This window comes from Xenopus laevis, chromosome 2S, assembly GCF_017654675.1.
Source record: "Xenopus laevis strain J_2021 chromosome 2S, Xenopus_laevis_v10.1, whole genome shotgun sequence".
NCBI lineage: Eukaryota > Metazoa > Chordata > Amphibia > Anura > Pipidae > Xenopus > Xenopus laevis.
The window spans coordinates 74,988,558-75,014,558 of NC_054374.1; the positions used below are offsets into that span (position 1 = coordinate 74,988,558).

At 38.6% G+C, this 26,001-nt stretch overlaps 1 protein-coding gene across 15 annotated transcripts in view; it reads right to left on the reverse strand.

Annotated features, from left to right (window-relative positions):
- Window positions 1–3,511: 3,511 nt before the first annotated feature.
- Window positions 3,512–26,001, reverse strand: part of LOC108709567 (protein 4.1-like) — a 99,665-nt gene continuing 77,175 nt past the window's right edge. For 9 of the 15 annotated variants that reach the window (XM_041584005.1, XM_041584007.1, XM_041584000.1 and 6 more), the window contains 7 exons: window positions 24,061–24,240; window positions 21,042–21,092; window positions 9,225–9,353; window positions 8,822–8,923; window positions 7,719–7,799; window positions 7,338–7,445; window positions 3,512–4,823 (listed from right to left, as the gene is read on the reverse strand). In XM_041584005.1, the coding sequence (XP_041439939.1) occupies window positions 7,347–7,445; window positions 7,719–7,799; window positions 8,822–8,923; window positions 9,225–9,353; window positions 21,042–21,092; window positions 24,061–24,240 (642 nt within the window). In that variant the 3' untranslated portion in view covers window positions 3,512–4,823; window positions 7,338–7,346. Of the gene's footprint in view, window positions 4,824–7,337; window positions 7,446–7,718; window positions 7,800–8,821; window positions 8,924–9,224; window positions 14,759–15,547; window positions 16,127–21,041; window positions 21,093–24,060; window positions 24,241–26,001 lie in introns of those variants that run through there. The other 6 variants (XM_041584001.1, XM_018249538.2, XM_018249537.2 and 3 more) reach the window with 3 other exon arrangements.

Sequence of the window (26,001 nt, forward strand, 5' to 3'; positions counted from 1 at the left end):
CTGCTCCTGAGCTCACCCACTTGTGTCTCTATCTGGTGACTTAAAGGACCAGTAACATCATTTTTTTTTTTTAAATTTGTTTCTACTTATCCTGCGGCCCTCGATTTCTCCTCCCTGCCTTCTATTGGAGATAGCCAGGGAGGAGAAATCGAGTTCCGCACAATGGATCGCCACCCTGTCGCTGTTTCTGAAGAGGAGCGCAAACAGAGAATCAGTCATAAGTCATTTCTTAATAAAGACTTTGTGAATTTAAAATTAAAACTGCCTTGGTGTTTTTTTTTTCCATTAAGTAGAAACGTTTTTTGTTTTTTTTTGATTTATGTTACTGGTCCTTTAATCACAGCAAGGGTACTAACCCCAATTACACTCCTTGTTGGAGCCACAAAGCTGCTCGCTTAATAACCTGCCTCTATCTTTCGCTCCTAGGGCAACTATTACACAGACTTCTACCACTAGATAAACGTTCCCTGACCAGGACCTATTATCTGCTCAGATCCAGTCCTGTACCCACCGCCCACAAGGTGGGATCTAGATAAAGATTCCTGAGCATATGTGCTCTCCTTTTTATGTTTTCAAACACTGCCAACTACTGGACAAACAAAGAACCAGATCAGATTACATTCAGGAAAAAGCTTTTCACCTAAAGCTCATTAAGGACCACCTTAGGTGTTCAAATATAGGGGGAAACTGCCTGAGTAAAACATCTATAAACCTTTGACTTTACACGTGCTTTCACTTTAGGGGCATTTCCTCGGGGCACGTTTAGTTTACCTAGAAAAACTATATACTGTATCAGTTTTATTTGAAGACAACTTGAGCTTATCCATAGATTTACTAAAATATGGGACATGTAGGGAGCCTTAAATAAAAATAATTGCAGAAGAATTTCTTGGCTGGCAACCTGTGTATTATGTGTAGTAAGTCCCCCTAATTGTACTAAGAAAAAAACCTTTTTCTACTCCAAAATACCAACAATGCACAAAAACTATAATGCAAGGATTGTTCTTTTGGGCAGGGCCCTTTCTACTTCTTGTATTGGTTTTTGGTTGTTTTGTATGTAATCCATAATAATATTGGTTCAATGCAGGGTGTGGTCATCACTCTTGACTCTGTACACTAGCAGCTTGCAATAGAAACATTCACTCTTACATTCTTGAAAACTAGAGCCTAGAATGGCAGCAGTAAGAGATACGTTTTTGGCAGGCAAATGGTTAAAATAATAAATCAACATCTTTTTTGGCATAAACAGCAAATATCTCCCATTTTTCTTGCTGGTGTCCTCATTTCATTTATTGCATGATAAAATTATAAGTTTAACACCAAATTCAAATTCAATGGTTTTCTAGCTGTGTGGACTTTTAGACTTGGGGGTAACAGAATGGAATACGGTTTCACTGCTTAGATTGTCCCCTTGATATATTACATCTAATATAAATTGCAGCGCAAAACGGGGACGCACATTTATCAAAGAATCTTAGTAGTTTTAGAGTTTTTTTGAAACCACAAATTAACTCACTTTCTCTAAAACCATGAATGTCATGAAATGTATTAAAAGTAGCGATGCACCGAATCCAGGATTTGGTTCGGGATTCGGCCTTTTTCAGCAGGATTCGGCTGAATCCTTCTGCCAGGCCAAACCGAATTCTAATTTGCATATGAAAATTAGGGGCGGGGAGGAAAATCATGTGACTTTTTGTCACAAAACAAGGAAGTAAAAGATTTTTTTCCTCTTCCATCCCTAATTTGCAAATTAGGATTCGGTATGTGGCTGAATCTTTCGCAAAGGATTCAGGTGTTCGGTTCGGCCGAAGCCAAAATAGTGGATTCGGTGCATTCCTGATTAACATATTAAATCCGAAAAGGCATGAACAAGAAAAAGTTGCACAAAACTCGTGAAAACGTTTTTTAACTTGTTCCACAATAACTACGACTTTTTCGTACTGTCGCACAAAAGCCAGAGTCAAAAATACCTGAAAACCTCAAAAACCATGAAGAAAGATCTCCCAGTTGTAAAAGAGACATCTGCCATTGACTTCTACATAATTTGGACAGGATTTAGTTGAACTTTTTTTCATGTATGGAATTGTCACAAATTTCGGGTTTCTGGCAACAAAAAGCCCAACCTGAAAAAGCCACAGTTTAATAAATCGTCCCCTAAATGTTATAGTGTTGCTATGGTGCATGGCTGTATTCTCCTGGCAGAAGCAGTTGAATTTGTGTCACCTGCCATTAGCTTTAAATGATATTGCCTGAAACTATAAACTATACGGTTGATGAGGTCACAAACCTGTTTAATGAGAACAAATGCTTTCCAGTATAGCCAAATGCAGGTGGCATGTATGGATTCAGGAGTTTCTCTGCCAGCTGAGAATGTGTGTGCCATCATCTTAGGATTCAGGATCCTTTCTCTTACTAATTATCTGGTTTGATTATTGAACTCTGTCTTGTCCAAACTGAACAATTCATTCCATTGCTAACTACCCCTACCAACCAATTACTGTACCTCTGTGCACATTCGAGGCTCACTAACTTCTAAAATCTAGAGGAAAGCAGACCTGAGTTTTGCTAATTGTTTTTGTCTTAAATTTAGAGAATGCTAATTCTAAAGTCTGATTGCACCAAGGTTATTGGTAGCCATGGAACAAGTAGGTCAATCTTGGCAACATATTGCTGAATTAGAAAATTAGATCAGGGGTGAGATAAATGATCCTGAACCTTAATTCTAGCATTTGTTTTGCAATGATCAATAGATAACAGCTAGGGGCAAATTCATCAAGGGTTGAATATCAAGGGTCAATTAACCCTCGATATTCGACTGGGAATGAAAATTGAATATTGAAGTCGAAGGATTTTGCGCAAAAACTACGATCGAAGGATAATTCCTTCGATTGAATGATTAAATCCTTCGAATTGAACGATTCGAAGGATTTTAGTCCAACGATCGAAGGAATATCCTTCGACCAAAAAAACTTAGCCAAGCCTATGCGGACCTTCCCCATAGGCTAACATTGGGTTCGGTAGCTTTTAGGTGGCGAACTAGGGGGTTGAAGTTTTTTCTTAAAGAGACAGTACTTCGACTATCGAATGGTCGAATAGTCGAACGATTTTTAGTTCGAATCCTTCGATTCGAAGTCGAAGTTGAAGGTCGAAGTAGCCCAAAAAACACTTCGAAATTCGACGTTTTTTTACGTTTTTTTACTTCGAATCCTTCACTCGAAGTTAATGAATTGGCCCCCTAATGTCTATCCATGCCAACCTACAACATATAATGAAACCATTGCACAACAAATAATAGAAATACAGATTTGGTACCCATGAGTCCCTGCCACTAACACCATTAATGCGCAATTGAGAAATATATGGTGTATTTGAGAATTGTATTTTCACTCATTATGGGGAAAAAAGTTCTTCGGAGGTGAACCTATTTAATAGTAACACGACACCACCTTTGACTTTTACATTTGTAAGCAATGCGACTATGCGAGGCAAATAAAAACAGAACACATTCACATTTGATTCACCAAAATTGTATTGAAAAAGAAAACCACATTTCCAAAGCTACAAATATTCATCCTGATGTGTAAACAAAATGATGGTTTTTTACTTCATTACATCTGTAAAGCCATTAAAATGTGCTAAAATACAATCTATCACAATTCGTTTAGATATATAAAAATGGGATTAAAACCACATTTACAAATATCCTTCATTATTTAAAAGTAGAAAATAATACATCATGAGCTTGTTTTTTTTTTGGATTTTTGTGAATGAGATTCCATCATTGTAAATATATTAAGAAACTGGTTAGAAAAGCAATTTTCACTCATGTTTTTCTGTTTAAATATAGAAGTCCCCACCCCTGGAAACACATGTAAAAGAAGAATTATATGAAACGGTTGTCCCACCCAGGGAAGAGACACAGGGTAAATGGGCAACACAAAGAGAATGAGAAGTTGTCTATCTGCACTACTGGTTGCCATTATTTCGTCACTTCCACCCACCACCATGGGTTGGATGATACTTTTCTTAAAAAAAAACTACAGCTACAAAAAAAAAAAAAAAAAATATTTCCCCTCTTCCCAAATTCACAAATGTATGTACGCATGTGTTTATGTATGTGGGTTGGTGGGAAGGTACAAGGTACCTCTCCGTGTAAATGACCACAGAAATGACAACATGGGGCTGCACAGAAGAACATCCTATACAAAAAGGAATCACATCAGTTCAAACAGAACACAAAGCACACGCTTGTTAAAACATGAAAAAGTACTTAAATATGTTTTGGCTCAGTCAGTGCTCAAGAAAATATCTAAAATATTCCAAATGGTGCAAACACTCAAGTTCAACTTGTGTTTCTGTAAGTTTTGTTCTAAGGCCAACACTATTATCACATCCACACTATTGTCACATCCACACTATGCGCTGAAATAGTGACACGGGGAGTCATGACAACCAGAAATGTTTTGTTTGCCCTCTCAATGGTTAAAGTGAGAGGAGCAGTGATAAGCGACTAAAGCTGCCCTTTAACTTTGTTATTCCCAATCCATACATAAGGATGAAAAATACAATCCTTCATTCTGGTATGATCAACCATTTCATTTAATTTGTTTTTGAAGGAGTTTGTAGTTGTGGTGTCACATTGTAATTTCCTTCCATGTACCAGAGAAGGAAGTCTTTGATTGAATACAGAAAATGCTGATTGTTAAGATGAGAAAAACTCCAGTGGCTGCTGACACAATGTCCCAGGGGTGAGGGATACTTCAGAGAATTGCTGGTTTTCTGGAAAGTCTTTAATGTGTGGTCCTGTTGAAGATCTGTGCCCCCTGTAAAGGAGCAAACACAGAGTTAGGTGGGAAAACAATTCGCACCAATAAGAATAAAAATCCATATCTGCCAATGTATTATTGTTCCGTAAACTGTTATTGCATTGCAAATTGTAATTGCAATTGCACTCTTAAGAAGTGCTTGAAGGTGTCGTAATATTTTGGAGCAAACATAACAACTTTTTCAGGAAGAAGTCTTATTACATTGACTGCGCATTGGCGCAAACTATAAAATTCGTGCAGTCTTCCACTGTCGGAAGTGGTCGCTAAACAGTTTCCAGGTTCGCAAAAGCTACAGTATATTAAATTCGCGCAAGGCAAAATCTGTCCGCGCCAAGGCACTGTGAATAGTTTTTCCGTTACCGACTTTTATTACATTCCCCCGATAATTGGCTCAGTGAAAGACAAACAATATGTTGTTGTTAAAATGCTGTGTATAATTGTTACTTCCTGCCAGGGCAAACACAGGTTACTGTATTGCACTTCCTGATTTTTTATTTTATTATAATTACAGTTTTGCTAATTTTACCAAAAAAGGTGGAGAGGGTACAAATCGGGATAAAGGAGTGTGGGTATAGACTGGGGGTTCAAAACAGAAAGATCAGAAAACTCCAGTAGCTGTATACATAACTTCATCAAGAGCATCAAAACCAGTTTATTCCTATAAGAGATCGGTAATTTAAAAATTATTTTGTTTGGGATATGACAGTTTCCTTTTGTTGACGTCAGACACCTACATTTGCATGTGTTACCTGTCCAGACTTCTTATTTACTGTATATAGAAAGCGACCTTAGACCTATGGTACAGAACGTTTTTTTGCAGTGACAGGAGGATCCCGTTCATTCCTGGCACTACATATAAGGAATGGGTCAGCTTTTTTTCTCTGGCATATTTAGGCCAATGGAGAAAAATGCATGTGTTCCATGTCTTAAAGGGGTGGTTAACGTAGATAAGGGGGACAAAAGGACAGGATACAGGATTACTGTCATAGTGCAATTTTATTGCGATCCACACAACATGTTTCGGGCATCACAGGCCCTGAATGTGCATCTAATGCTACAAAATCTTGCATGTTGCATTTAGAAAAACACAATTGATTACGATACGCCGAAAAGTTGTTCCATTTTCTTTGTATTGTACATATTTGTATTGTTTTAAGGAATTTAAAAAAACGCATCTCAACCCCACAAATCTTGTGCCTGCGTGTATGAGCCCTCATGAACAATTATTTTTTAGATCTCCTCTTAGAATTAAATATTTTTCATGATGTTTAGAAAGAGAAGAGGTCCAGTTTAATAAAATTGATTAAGGCTATTATGCATAAGAAAACAAAAATTTCAGATGACGGACTTGTTTTTGGAAGTGCAAAAACCTGATGCCTGGAAGAAGAAAAACAAAAATGAGCTGGGAGGCGAACAAGGCTAATAAAAGGACTTGATCATCATCTTGTTGGATACATAGCTTTTTAGGTTGGGGGAACACCTTTAATAATCCACACGCTGTTAATGCTGGTGCTTATAAGACCCACAGCTCTGTGAGTAGGGTTGCCACCCAGCCGGTATTTTACCGGCCTAGCCGGTAAAATACCTGCCAGGGCCGGGGCCGGTATTACAAATTTACCGGCAATGTAGCTGCTGGTAATATGTTATACCTATAACAAAAGCCCTTGGCCCTCCTGCAGAAACGTACCCCTCCTTCGTCTTCTGCCTCTCTTGCGATGGGGCCCGTCCCCTTTTCGGGTCACGCTGTACGTGGCTCCGCCCCTTTTTACGTCACACTCCGCCCATTTACCCGTGACCCGCCCCTTTTTCCGTCACGGCGTTACCGCCCCCCATCACTGGCCGGTAAATATTTTTAAAATAGGTGGCAACCCTATCTGTGAGAAGCCTGAGTTACAAAACTGTCAAGAACATTAAATAGGGCAATATACACCTTTGTTCATACATGAGTTCAATCAGTAAGAACATACTTGCCTATTGTTTTATTGGTATCTATGGTATGTGTTGTTACTGACACTCATCTAACAGAACAGTGCAACTGAAGGTACTTTTTTCCTCAACGTCCCTTTTTTTCCAAAGGGAGAGAAGGCATTTCAATTTACAGTCACAGATAAACTCCCTGTGCAAAATACTTCTCTCTTTCATTTACACAGAGCTCACTATCTCAATTTAAACAAACTCTTTTTGGAGAAGCAATAAACAAAAGAAAAAAAACCAATGATCCTATAATAAATGTGTAGATTTATTTCATTATAAAGGTGGAATGCATTTTAAGCCCTACTCATTTTACTTATGTTAATAAAAGTGTATACTGCCTCTTTAATTGTAATGCACAATTTACCAATTATTTTTTTGCATAGTTAAATGGTAACCGTCCTTACATTTTTGTAAGCCATAGTAATTTTTTTTAATAATTAAAATTAGCAACAGATTATGTTAAGTTTTAATAATCATTGTGAACCTCTTGGGGTGTCATTTTGAGCAGAGTAAAAATTAAATTAGAAATTGAAATACCTCCTTTAGCTATTCTTCAGCTATTTCTGTCTCTTGATGGACGACAACCTTGGTAACAGACATGTCTGGGTGCTGCTCCTTTGCTTCTTTAATAGCTTGAACAAAGACCTGAAGACAAAATACACAAAGGAGAGTTGCCATGTGAATAAATCAAAAGCAATTTTGTTAAAAATAGGTGAATTCAGTCATTGGATTACAATGATAATGAAAGGTATATAATATATATATATATATATATATATATATGAGACTGTTGAATGATTTTGTGGATGGCAGATGAGTGATTGGCACAAAAAATAACTTGGCAGGGTTTTATTTTTTTGTTTTAAATGAGCTGGGCAGTAAAAACCAGTACCAGTTTTGTTAGGGTTGACTCCCTACCTGGTCATGATCCAGTTCTCCATCTCCTGTGATGACTATCCTTTTCTCTATGCGTGTCTCTGACATACCACCTTTTACAGTCTAAAAGTAAAACAAAATAAATGTATGCATGTTATAAAAAGGTTTTATAAGGCTACCTTCTAGTAATGGGTGAATCTGACCTGTTTTGCTGTGCTAAAAAATTGGAATAGATCTCATAAATGTAATTTAAATGGTAATATTTCAATATGGGATGATGTAAATGCACATACTACTGGTCTAGGAACTATTATCATTTTAGCATTACATAAACCCAATAGAATTGTTTTGCCACCAATATGGTGATAAATGTTAGGCACAAACACCCCATGATTATAATCACTTACATGTAGGGTTGCCACCCGGCCGATATTTTACCGGCCTAGCCGGTAAAACACCTGCCAGGGCCGGTATTACAAATTACAATGTAGCTGCCGGTAATTTGTAATTTACAAAATCCCCTGCACGCCGATGAAAACTTACATTTTCGTCGGCTTCGGGCGGTGGCCCAGCCCCTTTTGTGACGCTACTCCACATGGCCCGCCCCGTTTGTGACGCTACTCCCCCATGGCCCCGCCCCTTTCTTTTCCACCCCCACCATGGCTGGTATTTTTTTTTTAAAAGGTGGCAACCCTACTTACATGAGACCCCAGGCCGCAGAAAATTGCACCGGCCCAGGGTCCTTATTATCCAGCACCATGATGCAATCGTCCTCTTCCGCTTCTTTTTTTATCAATGCCCAGAAATGAAGAGCAGGAAGAGGATCACTCTGTGGTGCTCACTGAAAAGTATCCTGGGCCAGTGTTCTGCTAACAGGAGCACTGGGGGTATCTGGCAAGTGATTACAATAACTAGACAATACCTCGAGTCCTCACCAACTCCATAATGCGTAATATAAGCAGGGATAAATTAATTGGGAAATTATTTTGTGCAAAGGAAAACTTTTATGCATAAAATGACATCTACCTTTACTGCTCAGTAAAGGTGACCCAGCAATAATATAATAATAATAAGGTTCTTATTTTAAGCGATCTGCAACAACCCTGGATTTAATGCATCCCTATGTATTTTACAGCATAACTCACCTTTGTGATCTGGGTGGTGGTGGTACTACTTGTGGTCTCAGAAGTGATGGTATGAGCGGTTAGCAGAATGCCAGGTTCCTGGTCATTGTTAACATCATCAGACTGGAATGAGGTGAAAACACATGTTTAGACACTTTGTTTACAACAACAAATCACATCAAATGTGACTGTTTACATGGAATTTGTCAAAACTATAATCAGTAAGTAAATAGGAAGGAAATGGTGTTGCTGAAAGAAAATAGTTGCAGAGAAGGAACAGATGGGCCTGTTAATCATCATCTTATTTATTGGTTTCTTTTTCCACTAAAACTGATCTTTGACAAATAATTAGGAAAACGCACCGTCTAAGGTTTTCATTTGAAAATACAAGAAGTAGTCTAGGATGTGTACAAGTAGTACTTACTCTGGCTGCTTCATATGTGATAGTTTTGGTCTCGGTGTGTACCAAGGGAACCTCCTTAGTGGGAATTTCGCCTTTTTCACCGCTTGTTGCATTGGAGATGGTGACTGTTTGTGTTTTCACCAGTGGAGGCTGCAGAGAGTTGGAGATGGAATTACAAACTTTAAATTAAAAAATAAATAAATCATGTACTACATGCACTCATTACCTTGCGGACAAAATGTATGTCTTTGGCTTCTAGGGAAAGCTGTAGAGCTAAAGAACTGGACTGTTAAATACAAGTGTGGAAATCTGATTTTCACATTAACCACCTGAACACTGACAGAGGGGTGATAAAGAATAGAGCATGATTTACACACAAAAAAGGGTACAACTTCTGGATGCTTACTGGCAAGTTTATACATCACAGGCCTCTGAACACATACATTCAAAATGTGAAAAGCTGGCATCAAACCTTTTTCAAGAGTGGACAGGAATCATATCTTGTGCTGCACCTAACAAAGGTGTGCACTGAGAAACAACATACACAACTGTCAAGGTGCAGTGCCCATAGCAACCAATAAGATGTTTGAATTTTGTACTTTATTGCCAAAAATATAGCCACAAAGATATATCAAAGGCAATAGTGAAAATTGGAAAACACCTTCACACGTAATAAAAGATTTTCAAGTAATTAGACAATGAACTTCATTCACAGCTGCAGGCGCAGTGGTACATGCAACTGTGGCTGAAATGTTGTGTCCCTATAAATGCTATGCAGGGAACATTTACACACCTCTTACTTTTATGCCTTACTAGGAACAGACATATTGTTTGCCTTGGCTGTATTAAAAGTAATAAGCCTAGGAGGCTCTTTCAATGTATTCTCCATACAGCTAAATCCAAGAATTGTGGCAGTTATGATTATATCACCCAAACATTCATTTCTTCGTATTGGTATTTAAATCAATGGTGCTAAATATCTGGGTCAGAGCCCATGTTCCAATAAAGGCGTTTTAAACCAAAAAATCCTGTGGCTGGTGCTGTCTGTGAGTATACTTTTTTAAATCAATGGAGACAAATGTTCTCTACATACAATTCATGTAAAGCAAAACAAATTATTTTAGTGTTGCACCAAATCCAAATATTTGGTCGTGCACAGTTTCTCAAATTTTTCAGAGATTTAAAGATATGTGACTTGCTTTTTGGCTGAAAAACTAAGGATTTAATCAAACCCATTATAAATCTCTGGGATTCAGCCAAATCCTGGACAGGAAACATATCCTTAAATCAAGAAAATAAACACATTTTAAACAATTCCATCAAAGTACTAAATTCACCATAACATTTTGAAAATAACTTTGAGGCAAATCAAAAATGATTACTATTCTTATTATATAAATTAATTTCTACTGTACAGCAAGTAGTGCTATACAAATAAAATAATCCAGTATACATTCATACTTGATTAAAACAAATGCTTCCTCCACAATCAAAGGTTAAAAATGATTGCAACCCTGTTTTGAGTATTTCATATAAATATCTCTATCATGGATAACAATACTAAACCATTTTCTATCATCTCAATAAGGCAGGAAACAATGGTTTGTAAGTAACACTTCTAAGATCCTGCATGTTCTTGTGCTGGTTTGGTTATCTACCAAAAAGAGTGATGCTAAAATACTGGTGCCCTCATATGAAGAGGGAATCATTTCTGCAAATTGTCTGTGTCCAATGTACAACCCACCAGGTGCCCTCAGCATTGCTTGCAGAACAGACACCCTATACATGTATAATGAAAATATCTAGGGACTGCATTTTTACCATAAAGAGTATCCTTATGAATGACATACAGTAAAAGTTAATGAGTTTTATCTCACGGAAATAAAAAGCCTCAATAAAATCCTCCTCTCAGCAGTTGGGTGTCACTACATGCAGCTTTGGGTCAGGCAGTTATTTGAAACAGTTTGCACTAATATATTGTCTAGGCCAGCGCTGTCCAACTTCTTTGAAACCGAGGGCCAAATTTTCCTGGCCTAAGTAGTGGAGGGCAGCTAATGGAATCAAGCATTGACCACATCCCATTTAATCATGCCCTTTAAACCAGACTCATGTTAACACTACTTTTAGTCTACACTTAACAGAAACTACTAGAAAGAAGGTTATCACATATTTGAGAAAACATTCTATCACAAGTCCTCTCCCTTAAAGTATAAACTCACTGCTTCCTAGTGTACAGCCAGAAAAGTGAGTCCCACCAGCCATTAGCAAGCTTCGTACCACTCCAAACCTCTCTATTCCTATGCTGTTTACAGTCCAGATTATGACATCCACATGGGCAATCCTACCTAAGTAATAGCCTGGATTCAATTGCTTATCTATATTTATTTTCATGATGTGGCATCCCCCAGGCACCTTGGAGTAACAGTGTGAAACCCACAAAACATTGAGGTCAAAGCATTCTCTGACATACTGCTGGGAAATAAATAAAAAAGTAGAACATGGAAAAGGTAGTATTGAGTTAATGCTCGGGGGAATAAACCCGATCAGACTAGGGCCCACCAGGGATTTTCCAATACTAAGCAGGTGCCACTGACTATGTCCTTGTGCTTCCTCCAATAAACAAAGCTAATGGCTACCCAACTGATTTTTAGTGGACCTTAATGGCACATGAACGTTAAAAATCCTGCACTGGCACTACCTTCCCCTCCTTCCTTTTCTACTGCTTCCTTTGCATTATTTATCTTCCTTCTTCTCCCAATTTTCCTCTCCTCTACATTCTACTCTCCTTACTATTTATTTTATTATCCATTCACCTTTTTTCTTCAGTTGCATTTTTATCTCCCATGCCTCATTCTGCTAAGCTCTGTAACTTCATGTACTCCTGAACTTCTTCACTGTCACCCCTCAGCCTGCCCACCACACAGCACTCTTTCTCACTTTGATCCCCCTCACTTTGTCCTTTGTGCAGACATGATGAGAAAACTTGCTGATCGTCTGATGGTAGTTGGGTAGTGTGGCATGCGCTTCTCTAAAAGTTTATGCTTTAGGTAAACTGCATTAATTCACCGGAGCTTTGCGGGCTGCAAGATCTAGACCTGCAGAATGTATACAGTTGAACAGCACTGGTCTAGGCAATGGAAGCAAGCACACACCAATGGATTTGACCTAACTGTCCATCAAATCTGAATATGACTTTTATATGAAAAATCTCAGATAAAAATGGTAAAATGCAAATCAACCTCAATAAAATCATGTATGTGAAGTGTCCAGGGGGCTTCAAAGAGGGGAAGAGAGATGGCTGGAGAACGTGTCCCATAAAAACAGAACTTTAATATGTCTAACACAAATCAGACCGGAGACATTGGGGCAGATTCACTAAAGGGCAAAGTGGCTAGCGTCATTTCGCCAGAAACCCCATCTGCAAGCACATCAGCAATTTACAGGTGTAGGCGGCAATTCACTCGCTAGCGTTCGTTTGCACTTTTGTTCGTTTGCACTTTATCACCAGCTTCCTCAGTTTTATGTCAATTACATCATATCCTGTCGGAAATTCATTAAAGTTGTAAAAAGTAATTAATGTACCCACCCTATTCAAATTGATCTAAGCGTAAGACAGGCATGTCCAAAGTGTGGCCCGGGGCCAAATGCGGCAAATTTCGCTTTGAAATGCTCTGCCAAAGTAACGGTAGCGAAAAGTTGCCAGCGTTCGCATTTTAATGAATTAGCCTAGTGGTAACAAATTTTAACCTGGTGAAGTGTGACAAAGCGTTCTCTGGTGACAATTCACCCTTTAGTGAATCTGCCCCTTAAGGTTAAGCTACAGGAGGGGGGTTCTGTCCTCTGGCAAAGAACAGTGGCAGCGGTGTAACTATAGAGGAAGCAGACCCTGTGGTCAGCGGGGGGCCCAGGGAACAGCAGGACCTAGACATGCTTCCTCTATAGCGGTAAAGATCTCCCTCTGGATACTGGATAAAAATTACATGTCTAGTTTAAAATTATTTTTCTGGTGTTAATCTTGGAATTGTTAAACTTTAATATCAAAAAAAGATACACTAATAAGACCATGTAAATAAATGGCATTTATTGATATTCATTTCCATAAATTAAATATTAAATATCATTTCTTCTATCTTCTGATCTGTTTATATGTACTAATTCAGTCATTTGGTGAAGTTAAGTAAGAGACGCAGTTGATAGAGAATATCTGGAATGACAACGTTTACATGTGCAATGTCTCGCAGTCTTTTCTTTTTGGTGCCACAGAGCTGCAATGCCAGGTACAATTAAAAAAAAAGACATTACGGATGCATGTAAGTCTAGGAACAGACTCAACACTTTACAGGCAATGATATGCTTCCTGGAAGTAATTGCAACACTATTTAAATGTTTGCAGCGAGGTGTATCATCATATATTTAGAGCAAAACTTCACAATGTGCCGACATGTCTCTTTAAATAGTTTCTCCTCCTTTATGTTTACAAAGGAAATGGCTAAATAAAGAGGTGCCCACCATGCTCAGATTAACAATAAGGATTCTTGGTTCACTCATTTAGGGTACGAGTATACAGATAAAAAGGCCACTATGGAGCAGTAAAAGGGGATAGTTCAGGAGCATTTTCACAAATATTCACAGAGCAATTATAATAATATTATTACAACACGGTTGTACCTAAAAGCATAAGGCCACCAAGAGTCTTAGTAACAGTCCATTATTGAAAACCTTTAAGAAAGGCAGTGTACTGTGGAAGCGAAATTCCACTTCGCTGTTATTAATGCACATGTACATCTATATATATTGACATTAAGGACAATAACATCATTTAGTGAACAACAAATTGGCATCTGCATTCAATAATGACAGATTACGAAAAAAAAAAACTACAAACAATGTATAAATAACTCAGCACTTGCTCAAGCATTAAAGATGCAGGAGCAGAGACACTGATTTCAGTCAAGACTGATGACACATGGAGCATATTGACTGCCACAGTTCTCCGCTACAATAGTACAGTGGTCAAATATGCCATGTGCCAGGAGTCTTTAGGGGAAGGTCCAGTTTATCAGCTGATATGCAATACTAAAAGTAGTATAATGTAAGACTAAGCATTTTTCTATGGCCTATGCCATACAGGGTGATCATCAGGACATACAGGTGGGTAGAAATAGATTTTACTTTTTTATAGGGGCATACAAGATTACCTGCCTTAAAGAAAACAATATCTGTAGTCAACTATAAGTAATAGGCCTACTTAAGATTAGTGTGAGAAGTGGAAATGCAGTGTTACACTTGAAAAACAGAATATTACAGAGGGAAATGACAAACCGACAGATAAGTGCTCACAAAAACAACAGCCACCAAAGTGTCACCGCTAGGAAAAGGAGAAAGGACATAAGAAATGGAATTTGTGGGTTAGGAAGAAGGAGTAGGTGCAGACGGCACTTCTCCATGGATTTTTCCTCTGGCATTGGGATGGAGACTTTCGGGAGGAGACCCCGTCGGTCTGTCCCCAGTTGCTTTTCAGAGTCTTCACCCTGCACTGAAGGCTCCTCCTGAGTCTACCCACAGAGGGGTGGCAGAAGAGAAAGAGACAGGTGAAAAAATCAAAACAAAAGACAAAAAAAGACAGATGGAGTATGGGGAAGAAATTTAAATGCATTTCTTAGGCATGTGCAAAGTATGAAGAACAATTTTCTATAGGACTAGTAACTAGGGAATTCAAAAAAAAATAAGAGCATGCAAATACTTATGACAAGTTTCAGAGATCAGTCTTTCATTATTATGTTCTACATGCCTAACTCTTCAGTGATAAAAAAATTATTATTATGAGATATTGGCTGTTTGATTATTTAACATCAAAACTTACCATTGGCAGTGATGCTTAGCATTAATGGCACAAATATGTACAAATGCTCTAAAAAAACATTTTGTGCACTACATTGCGGTTAACAAGAAAACTAGAATATGGAGGTGTTTATAAAAAAAACAATGTGTCACACGTTTTTTGCAATGACTCTGTTCCATTGGATTTTGTCTCACAAAAAATCTGCTGTGGGAACTAGATAATTAAGGGCAACATTGTAAAATGCTTTGGTTGATACAGGCAGCTGCTTTAGGGCAGAGACACAGGTGGAGATTCGGGGAGTTTAGTCGCTCAGCGACAAATTGCCTCTTCTTCGGGCAACTAATCTCCCCACAATGCCTTACCACCAGCTAGAATCTAAATCGCCGGAAGGATGGCACTTGGAGCACTTAGTTTTCCGAAGTAGCCCGAAATTGCCTCACGAGGAAACTTTGGGCAACTTCAGAAAACGAAGCACTCCAAGTGCTATCCCACGGGCGATTTAGATTCTAGCTGGCAGAAAGGCAGTTCGGGGGATTAGTCGCCGTGCAACTGAATCTCCCCAAAACGTGTGTCTCTGCCTGATCAAACGAATGCACATAGAGGCTCCTGCCCAAAGTTTTAGCACTGGGACATACGAGCAGTTGTTACTGAATAGACTGAATGTGTGGAAATGGTTGTAATAAAGGAATATTGCACCACCCCTAGCAAAATGAAGTTCTTCAGCTTCAGTTTGAAGCTGCAATTTCATGATGTTAATAGTAGTTGTTTACAATGGTAAAATCTAGTCCTAAGTCTGTGGTGCAATGTGTGTCCTACAAAATCATTTATTTTGCAGTGGCAAAAGCATATCTTTAAATCCACCTATAAACATTAACTATAAAAGTGCCAAATCGTGTCACTCCACAGATGTTTATTGTGGCTGCAAAAGGCATTTAAATGCCAAATGATTACAGTTTTAGTTCTAAGACAAGAAAAACTGAGTCCTCAGTTGTTTTATAGGGGCCACTGTATGTTTATCAACTTTGGGGCTTTGAGAGGCTTCTTTGCACATCCCTAAGTGAACAGGTGAACTGGTGACTGACTGAAAAGCCCCCCCAAAAAAAGATAGAATAAAAAATAATTAAAACACAGGATTGGGGCCAGAATGTAAGAATAAAAAAGAAGCAGACATATAAACAGAGTAATGAAGAAAATGAAGAAAGGAAAAAAAAAGAGAACAGGGTATAGTTAAATTCAGCATTGCAAGCAGGGAGAACTCAAATGATCCCCCTAGAGCTGCAGAAGATGAGTTGTCACCAGACTAAGGGATATATTTATTATGCTGTGTAAAAAACAGCAGCATAATACGCCAGGCTTCGCCGTGAAGCAATTTGCCAGAAGCAATGTAAAATAACGGCATCACATCTGGCATGGAGCAAGATCACACACACCCTGATAAACTCACCGTTTATTTTACATGGCTTTTTACACTATTTTTTTTGGCAAAGTTCATTTAACACAGCGTAATAAATATGCCGTAAAATTGGAAGTGAAGTCAAGTGCACTCATAACGCATCTCCTAAGAAGCTTGCCATTGACAGGGATGCCTGGCAGATGCTATGATCAGTCCAGGGCAAGCAATTAAGGGTATACCTTTAGATGCTGTACAGAACCACCTATGTTACAAACACAAGTATCCTTGACCTGTCTATAGAACGGCTTATTTGCAGCAGTAGTAAAAAAATAAAACCCAATGTGTTACATTACGCTATATGATCTAGAAATGATATGTTTAAAGGACCAGTAAAACCAAAAAAACGTGTAAAATATTTTCTTTGAAGAATAGTTCCCAGTCTTTAAGTGTTCAGCCATCATTTACCTGATGTCTAAGGCTCAAAGCCACGAAAAGAGCCGAACTTGAAGTCCTGAAGCCATGAAAACACCCGAAGTCACGAAAGGAGTCAAGTTCAAGTCCTGAAGCCACAAGTTCATTTCTACTGAACTCAAATGTGTGTTTTTTTTATTTTTTTTAAACCCCCAGCCACCAATGTATTATTTTAATACTCTATAGGCCCCTGCCACCAGTTTTTTTTAAATATTCTCTGGGGTCCCAATGTTTTTTTAAAAAAAAAAACTTTTATGGGGAGCCCTGGCCCAAAAAATTTTTCAACTTATGGGGGGCCCTGACCAACAATGATATTTTTAAATAATCTTTTATGGGGGACACTGGCGTCAATGTTTAAACAAAAAACTTTTATGGGGGTCCCTGGTGCCGCAGTTTTTTTTTAACTTATAGGGAGGCCCTGAGATTTTGTGCAATTTTTGAAAGGGTAGACTAAGTAAATATTATCAATCACACCTATCAAAGGATGAAAAGATAGTTTCCTGTGTGATAAACATAATCGTGAAATGCTGCTCAATTGCAAATATAATATTACAAGTGATCTTTTGTCAAATGTGTAAATGCATTCAAGGCATTTTTATTTTCTGGTGTTACTGGCCCTTTAAAATTATGCAGATACATTCCTACCTAAACTCCCCCCTCCCACATGCTTGCCAGGGTCTCTGCATATATCAGGCACAATAGGCTGAAAATGGTACAATTTTCTAATTGGCCGGAGTACTGTTACATTTGTATTCCTTCCTATTAGAGAACCACCCTGTCCCAGCCCAAGGTGACTGATCTGTGAAGCATTAAAGGGGTTTGAGAGGGTATTTCAAAATACAAGCATCAGCAGAGGGTCTTTTAAAACAATACTGACATACAATTAGGTCCATAAATCTTTGGACAGAGACAACTTTTTTCTAATTTTGGTTCAGTACATTACCACAATGAATTTTAAATGAAACAACTCAGTTGCAGTGGAACTGCAGACTTTCAGCTTTAATTCAGTGGGTTGAACAAAAAGATTGCATAAAAATGTGAGGAACTAAAGCTTTTTTTTAAAGGACCAGTAACATCAAAAAAAAAGTTAAAAAATTCGTTAGAGCACAACAAAAAATGAACACAGACAAATGAAACTTTTAAATAGCAAAGACTTTATTAAGAAATAACTTACAGAAAATCCACTTCCTGTCCTCTTCAGAAACGGCGAAAAGGCGACCATCCACACTGCAGCAATCGATTTCTTCTCCCTGGATATTCACTGACATCCTCCTCTCGTTGTGTCCAACAGCAGCTGGTTTGTTCCTGTGCTGGCGGCGATGAACTGACAGCAGCGAGTCCTCTCGCTTCCCTTCCACTGGCCTGGCCGTCTACAGTCTCCCAACGGCACACTTGTTCCTGCACTTTCACTGTGCATCGGCTTCCCTGCTCCGCTCTCCTCACCTCCCTCTCCGTCTCCCCTCCTCCCCAAGCTGCTGCCTTATCAATGGGCTGCTATAGACATCACGCGTTACTGTGAATATAAAATGTCTGGACTAGCCGGCAGTGCAGCATGCATGTGTATATTTTCAGCAGCAGTAGAGCCGATCCTGCCCAGACCCTAGGGAAGCAACTTCATGTACAATCAGCGCGCCAAGCCGCGTACTTCCATTCCGACCTGGATCGAGTCTGGTTACTAGCTGCCCTTCTCTTCCTCCTCCCTCACTCACACCAGCGAGCGCCACGATCGGCTTTTGGGAAGGAAAGCTCAGGAGGCAGTGGCCGCGCTGTGGGAAATGCTGCCCCGGATTCCAATTCCAGCGCCGGGGAAGTGAAGGCAGAGCACGAGCAGAGATCCCAGACGCACAATCTGTCCCCTTCCCAGAGAGGAAGGGAAGCCGATGCACAGTGAAAGTGCAGGAACAAGTGTGCCGTTGGGAGACTGTAGACGGCCAGGCCAGTGGAAGGGAAGCGAGAGGACTCGCTGCTGTCAGTTCATCGCCGCCAGCACAGGAACAAACCAGCTGCTGTTGGACACAACGAGAGGAGGATGAATATCCAGGGAGAAGAAATCGATTGCTGCAGTGTGGATGGTCGCCTTTTCGCCGTTTCTGAAGAGGACAGGAAGTGGATTTTCTGTAAGTTATTTCTTAATAAAGTCTTTGCTATTTAAAAGTTTCATTTGTCTCTGTGTTAATTTTTTGTTGTGCTCTAACGAATTTTTGAACATTTTTTTTTGATGTTACTGGTCCTTTAACACAATCACTTCATGTCAGGGGCTCAAGTAATTGGACAAATTAAAAAACTGAAAATAAAATGTTCATTTCTAATACTTGGTTGAAAACCCTTTGCTGGCAATGACAGACTGATGTCTTGAACTCATGGACATCACCAGATTCTGGGTTTCCTCCTTTTTAATGCTCTTCCAGGCCTTTACTGCAGCGGCTTTCAGTTGCTGTTTGTTTGTGGGCCTTTCTGTCCGAAGCTTAGTCTTCAACAAGTTAAATGCTGCTCAATTGGGTTCAAATCAGGTGACTGACTTGGCCATTCAAGAATATTCCACTTCTTTGCTTTAATAAACTCCTGGTTGCTTTGGCTGTATGTTTTGGGCCATTGTCCATCTGTATTACTAAACACCTCCCAGTCAATTTGACTGCATTTAGCTGGATTTGAGCAGACAGTATGTCTCTGAACACCTCCGAATTCATTTCGCTGCTTCTGTCCTGTGTCACATCAATAAACACTAGTGTCCCAGTGCCACTGGCAGCCATGCACACCCAAACTATCACACTGTTTTATAAAGATGTGGTATGCTTTGGATCATGAGCTGTCCCACGCCTTCTCCATACTTTTTTCTTGCCATCATTCTGGTAGAGGTTGATCTTGGTTTCATCTCTCCAAAGAATGTTTTTCCAGAACTGTGCTGGCTTTTTTAGATGTTTTTTTTTATCAAAGTTGAATCTAGTCTTTCTATTCTTGATGCTTATGAGTGGCTTGCACCTTTACTTTCATGCAGTCTTCTCTTTATGGTAGACTTGGATATCGATACACCTACCTCCTGGAGAGTGTTGTTCACTTGTTTGGCTGTTGTAAAGGGGTTTCTCTTCACCATGGAAATGATTCTGCGACCATCCACCAATGCTGTCTTCTTTGGACGCCAAGGTCTTTTAGCATTGCTGAGTTCACCAGTGCTTGCTTGCTTTCTTTCTTTCTTTCTTTCTTTCTTTCTCTTTCTTTCTTTCTTTCTTTCTTTCTTTCTTTCTCAGGATGTACCAAACTGTAGATTTTGCCACTCCTAATTTTATAGCAATTTCTCGGATGGGTTTTTTCTGTTTTTGCAGCTTAAGGATGGCTTGTTTCACCTGCATGGAGAGCTACTTTGACCGCAAGTTGTCTTCCACATACAAGCACCCCCCCCCTCCTCAAATCAACTCCTGGTCTTTTATCTGCTTAACTGATAATGACATAACAAAGGAATTGCCCACACCTGCCCATGAAATAGCCTTTGAGTCAATTGTCCAATTGCTTTTGAGCCCCTGAAATGAAGTGATTGTGTTAAAAAAAGGCTTTAGTTCCTCACATTTTTATGCAATCTTTTTGTTCAACCCACTGAATTAAAGCTGAAAGTCTGCAGTTCAACTGCATATGAGTTGTTTCATTTAAACTTCATTGTGGTAATGTACTGAACCAAAATTAGAAAAAAGTTGTCTCTGTCCAAAGATTTATGGACCTAACTGTACTTCCTATCATGAAATCTAGTACATACTAGGGACAAAGCATTTAAGCCTTGCAACACATCATTGTGCAAATAGTGCACATCACAATAGGTGTTTGTAAGTCCAACATCTAAAAGGTGTTCAAACCCAAGAGCATGCAAAATTATTCTTTTAGCAGGTAGATGGGTGCCACATAAAGTCATAAAGAATTCTTCCAATAAAAAGCTCAGCCCCTATATAAACTGTTGCGCCGTCTTATGCTCCATGCGAGGCTCAATGCAGTTTCCTCTTGCAGATGAAATGAGAGCTTGCAAGCCAAAACAGAAAAAACGCCAACATAAGCTTTGATTTCTGCATTATAAGACAGGAATGGCTGGGGACAAAGTGCTTGCGGAGCAAGGGGTAAATGTGCGGCCAGTGCATGATATCAGCTTTACCTCTGAACTGTAAACTTTCCGTTCAGTTGGTAATACAACAGCTTGTTTTATCTGGGATACATTAAAACAAACAAACAAAAAGTAATTGAACTCCACCATTTCAGTATGAATTTTTCTGATTCTTCATATATTACACATGATTGCGTTTAGAAAATGTTATGGTTTATAATGCTATAGCATACAGAGGCATCAATACAGCTGAAAGCAAGAGAAACTAGAAACAAGGGCAACTACATCCAGCCAAACAGTAACAATGGCCCAGTTTAGCCAGACCATTAACATGACATTATACTGGAAAAAAATATTAAACACTTAAAAGTTCCACAATTACTAAGATCTGTCATATGGTGACATTTCAATACAATTAAAGGATAGGTATACCCCTCAAACCATGTAGGTCTCTATAAAAAGATATTGCATAAAACAGCTCATATCTGTTGCACAAGTATTCATTTTGGGGTATCATTTTCCTTTAAAGCAATTGAGGGTGTGAACTCTTTCCATTCACCATCCTGTAAGCAAACATGCACACTTGCTTTCTTTTTATTGTTTGTTGGGACACTGCTGGTTCCCTGGCTTGTTTATACCTTATAATATGTAGGTGCTTTGTAATATGTTAATGATCATTTTGATCAATTACTGCTTTTCTGCAGGTAAAGTTTGGTTTAGCACCAAATGTGGAGTAACTTACATTTGCCTTTTTAGCTAAAGAAATATATTATCTGTAATTAGAACAATAGGAAACAAATATGTTTAGCACAAGTAATTTCATTGCACTCATTTTGAATAAGACGGCATACTGCCCTGCACACAAGGTGGCATCTTAGAAGCCAGGCTTTCCTTGTTATTGGAAAATGTTTTTAAACAAGCACTGGTTTTTTGGAGCTCAGTTTTAATAAAGCTTGAACATAAAATACCTACCTTATGGGGCCCATTTACTTACCAATCAAATAGCGATTTCCATGAATCATGAAAAATGCACGGTTTTCCTAAAAAGCTCTAAAAATTTGAGATTTTTAAGGGTAACATCCACAAAAACCTCTAAGGCAAAGCGTTGCCAAGTAAAAGTTGTCGTGGTGATATAGAAGTCAGTGGGAGGTGCACTAATCTTATTGGACCACTTTAAATCAGTTTGGCCTTTTAGAGGTTTTCCTATTTTTCTTTGATACAAATTGTCTTAAAAACTCAATTTTTAAAAAGTTTTTCACATTTTTTAGTGCATTATTCAGTGCTTTTTGTCTTTCTTATGTTTTATAGTCATCTCTTTCAATAAATTCAATGACAATCGTGGTTTTAGTTTGTGAGTTTAGTCATTTCAAAAGCCTCTAAAACCAATAAAATCCAACCTTTTCCAAGCTTCTAAGAGTCTGCCCAAACTGAAAGAAAATCATACTTGTTCTAGCATTACAAATAAATTGACCAGGATTACAGAAAAGGACAAAGCAAACACAGCTCCTTCCCTCCACACAAACTCAGTATAAAGAAACCCTAGGTAGAGAAAAAAAGCAAATCAGCTCAGTTCATTTGACAAGAGGCTCTGCCCTAATGATCACTTCATTCTCCTCCAAGAACTGGCTACCATTAAGCTGCAAATCAGACCATAGGGAAACCACCACTGTAGTAAACATCATAAAGCAAGAAACTTAAAAGATCTAAAGAAGTAGCTAGAAATGTTGTACATTGTAAGTTTTGGGCTTTTGTACCAGCCAAAGGCAACCACAGCCCTTTACAAGGGAAGATCTGTGTCTCCAAAGATGCCCCAGTAGCTCCCCATCTTCTTTTCTGCTGATTCACTGCCCATGGTCTGTGCTGCTGTCAATTAGTGAGCTCATGGTCCGATGTACAATATACTGAATATATATAATTTAAATGTCACAATATAAGCCTAATTAGTAATTAATACACAATTAATACATATAATTACTACATGGCAGCCCAGAAACCAGTACAACTAGCATCAGAATTTACTAATCAGCCCTGTAGCATCATCTTATTTTACAGGCCAACCTCATTTTCTACTTGATAATTAGTGACGACCCCTAAGCTTAGCTTCTCAACAGCTGCTCAGAGCCCACTGAGCATGTGAGTATCGCAGACACTTTCCAATATGGTGACTCCGTGTAACAAGTGCGAAGTCCTGGGTCATTGCTGCTATTGAGAAACTGAAACTTTAGGCTGGGGCAATATGGCATTTTAAACATATTCATTTTTAGGTTGTAGTACTCCTTTAAAGGAACAGTAACATAAAAAAATGAAAGGGATTTAAAATAATAAAAATATAACACAGTGTTTCCCTGGACTGGTAAAACGGCTGTGTTTGCTTCTGAAAAACTACTATTGTTTATATCAATAAACTGCAGTGTAGCAATGGGGGCAGTCATTCAAAGGAGAAAGGCTCAAATCACACAGCAGATAAGCTCTGTAGAACATAATGTTGTTATCTGTTATCCACTATTTAACCTGTGCCATATAGCCTTTTTTTCAATTTCTGCCATTGCTACACAGCAGCTCGTTTATATGAACTATTTTTTTGGTTCTGTTCCTTTAAGCAGAAAATGAGGTTCACCTATCATAGAGGCTGACGCTACAGTGCAGATTATTAAATTCTGATGCTAACTGTCCTGGTTTTTGAACTGCCATGTAATGAGAATCTGAATTAATCACTACTCGGTCTTGTATTGAGACATTTATATGCTAAACATACTGTATATTGTGAGTGGACCCCTCAGTAAGTGACAGCAGCACAGAGCATGTGAAGTGAATCAGCAGAAAAGAAGATGGGGAGCTACTGGGGCATCTTTGGAGACACAGATCTTTACTGATAAAGGACTTTGGTTGCATTGGGCTGGTACAGAACCCCAAAATATATGTAGCATTTCTAATCGACTTTTTTTAAGTTTTAAATTAAACCTGTTGGGTTGTTATCCTTTTGCTGGTTTTGTCTAGGTTTTATATGGATGAATGTAACATATTTTGCATAATTGGGGTAAATCTATACATGATGTATCAAAAATCTTACCCCATCTGACCCAGTCTGAACCTGGCCATTGAAGCTGAGAGTACGGAAAGGGGAGTGGGTAGAAAGTCGTTTGTCCCATTCGCTGGGCCGGGGTGCTGGCACAGACTCCATGAAACTCTTCTTCAGCTCACGGATGCTAGCATGGTGTCTGTTGATCTCATCCTGAGTCTTCTCCAGGTCCTACAAAATAAGAGATGCCTAAAGTGAAAGTTTGGTTGGAAAGAAGGGACAGTAAAGTGACAGAAATGTAAACAAGACAGAAAATTTATTATCAATGGAAATTGGATAAGGATGACAATGTGTTGAGAGCATGAAAATACATAAAGAGGGGAGAGAAAGATGGGTAAACAGTAAAAAGCCTGAAAAAAGCAAACACCAAAAAATTGCAGAAAGCAATTGACAAAGACCGAGTGTACAAGCAAAGGACTAATGTGATGGTATTGAGATGCAAATAACGAACAACCATAAGGAAACAAACTATGGTCTGTGTGTGTGTGTGTGTATACATATATAGTATATATCTCTGTTGAGACCAAAAGGATGGTTCAATAAATGTATTTTTTGACTAAAGACCCGTGAGTGCGGCATAATATAATGTTTTATATATACAGTACATATACATATATATAGAGAGGAGCACAACCCTAAAACATTTAGTTAACTGCACAGGTGCTGGTCAAATAAAATAAATATATATAATAATAAAACCTTTTTTCTTTAAAGGAAGTCCCAATGTGTGCAGAACACATTCCTTCTCTCTATATCTATATATAAATTGCATATGGGCAGTGATCCATGGCAACCAATCAAATGGTTTCTTTCATTGTTCTACCTGCAGCTGGTTGATGCTAATCAGTGATTGGGTTGCTATGGATCATATTGGGTTGCTGTGGTAACCTTACCATGTGAAAATAAAACTCACAGAACTTGAGCATGAGGATGTACACAGCAGAAATTCCTGAGGGGACTTATTTTGTTCTTTTTGGTAATTTGTATGCTGTAATTAACCAAGCACACCCTGGTCCAATAGTTTGTTCTTGCATTCAACATATGGATGGTATACCTACCCATTGATATTGTTAGATGTGTGGTCAACCCATTTTTCCATAGAGTGTATCCTATTGCATCTAGTGGAAATGCAGCATTCCTATTTGTTGTTCTAATCACCACTATTCGTACCACAAAAATTCTATGGGCAATGTCACATGAGGAGATAAGTCGCTCACAATAAATCTTCTTTGGTAACTAATATCCTGCAAATGCTACCCCACTGGTGATAATGTAAATCACCAGTGGTAAAACACAGGTGGCGCCTTGTGAGGAAACTTTGGCTGACTTGAGAAAAACAAAGTGCTACATATGTATATGTATTGGGTACAATAGCCAGAAAATACGGTACAATGTAGACAGAGGATCGCACTCACAGGACAACAAAAATTCTGGTGTTTATTGGAGTAAAAAGCTATATATAAAAATATATATATTCATTGTAACATGTATTCCATGTATAGACAACTACAAAGAGTCAAGCTGCTTGTAGAAGGCCACAAAATTATATGAACCTTTTTATAAACCTCGAGCCATTAAAGGAATTGTTCAGTGTAAAAATAAAAACTGGGTAAATAGATAGGCTGTGCAAAATAAAAAATGTTTCTAATATAGTTAGTTAGCCAAAAATGTAATGTATAAAGGCTGGAGTGATTTTATGTATAACAAGTCAGTAATAGCACTACTTCCTGCTTTTCAGCTCTCTTGGTTTACACAGACTGGTTACCCTGGTTACCAGACAGTAACCAATCAGAGACTTGAGGGGGGCCACATGGGTCCTTTCTGTTGCTTTTGAATCTGAGCTGAATGCTGAGAATCAATTACAAACTCACTGAACAGAAATGTCCCATGTGGCCCCCCTTCAAGTCGCTGACTAACTCAGAGTTATAGAGC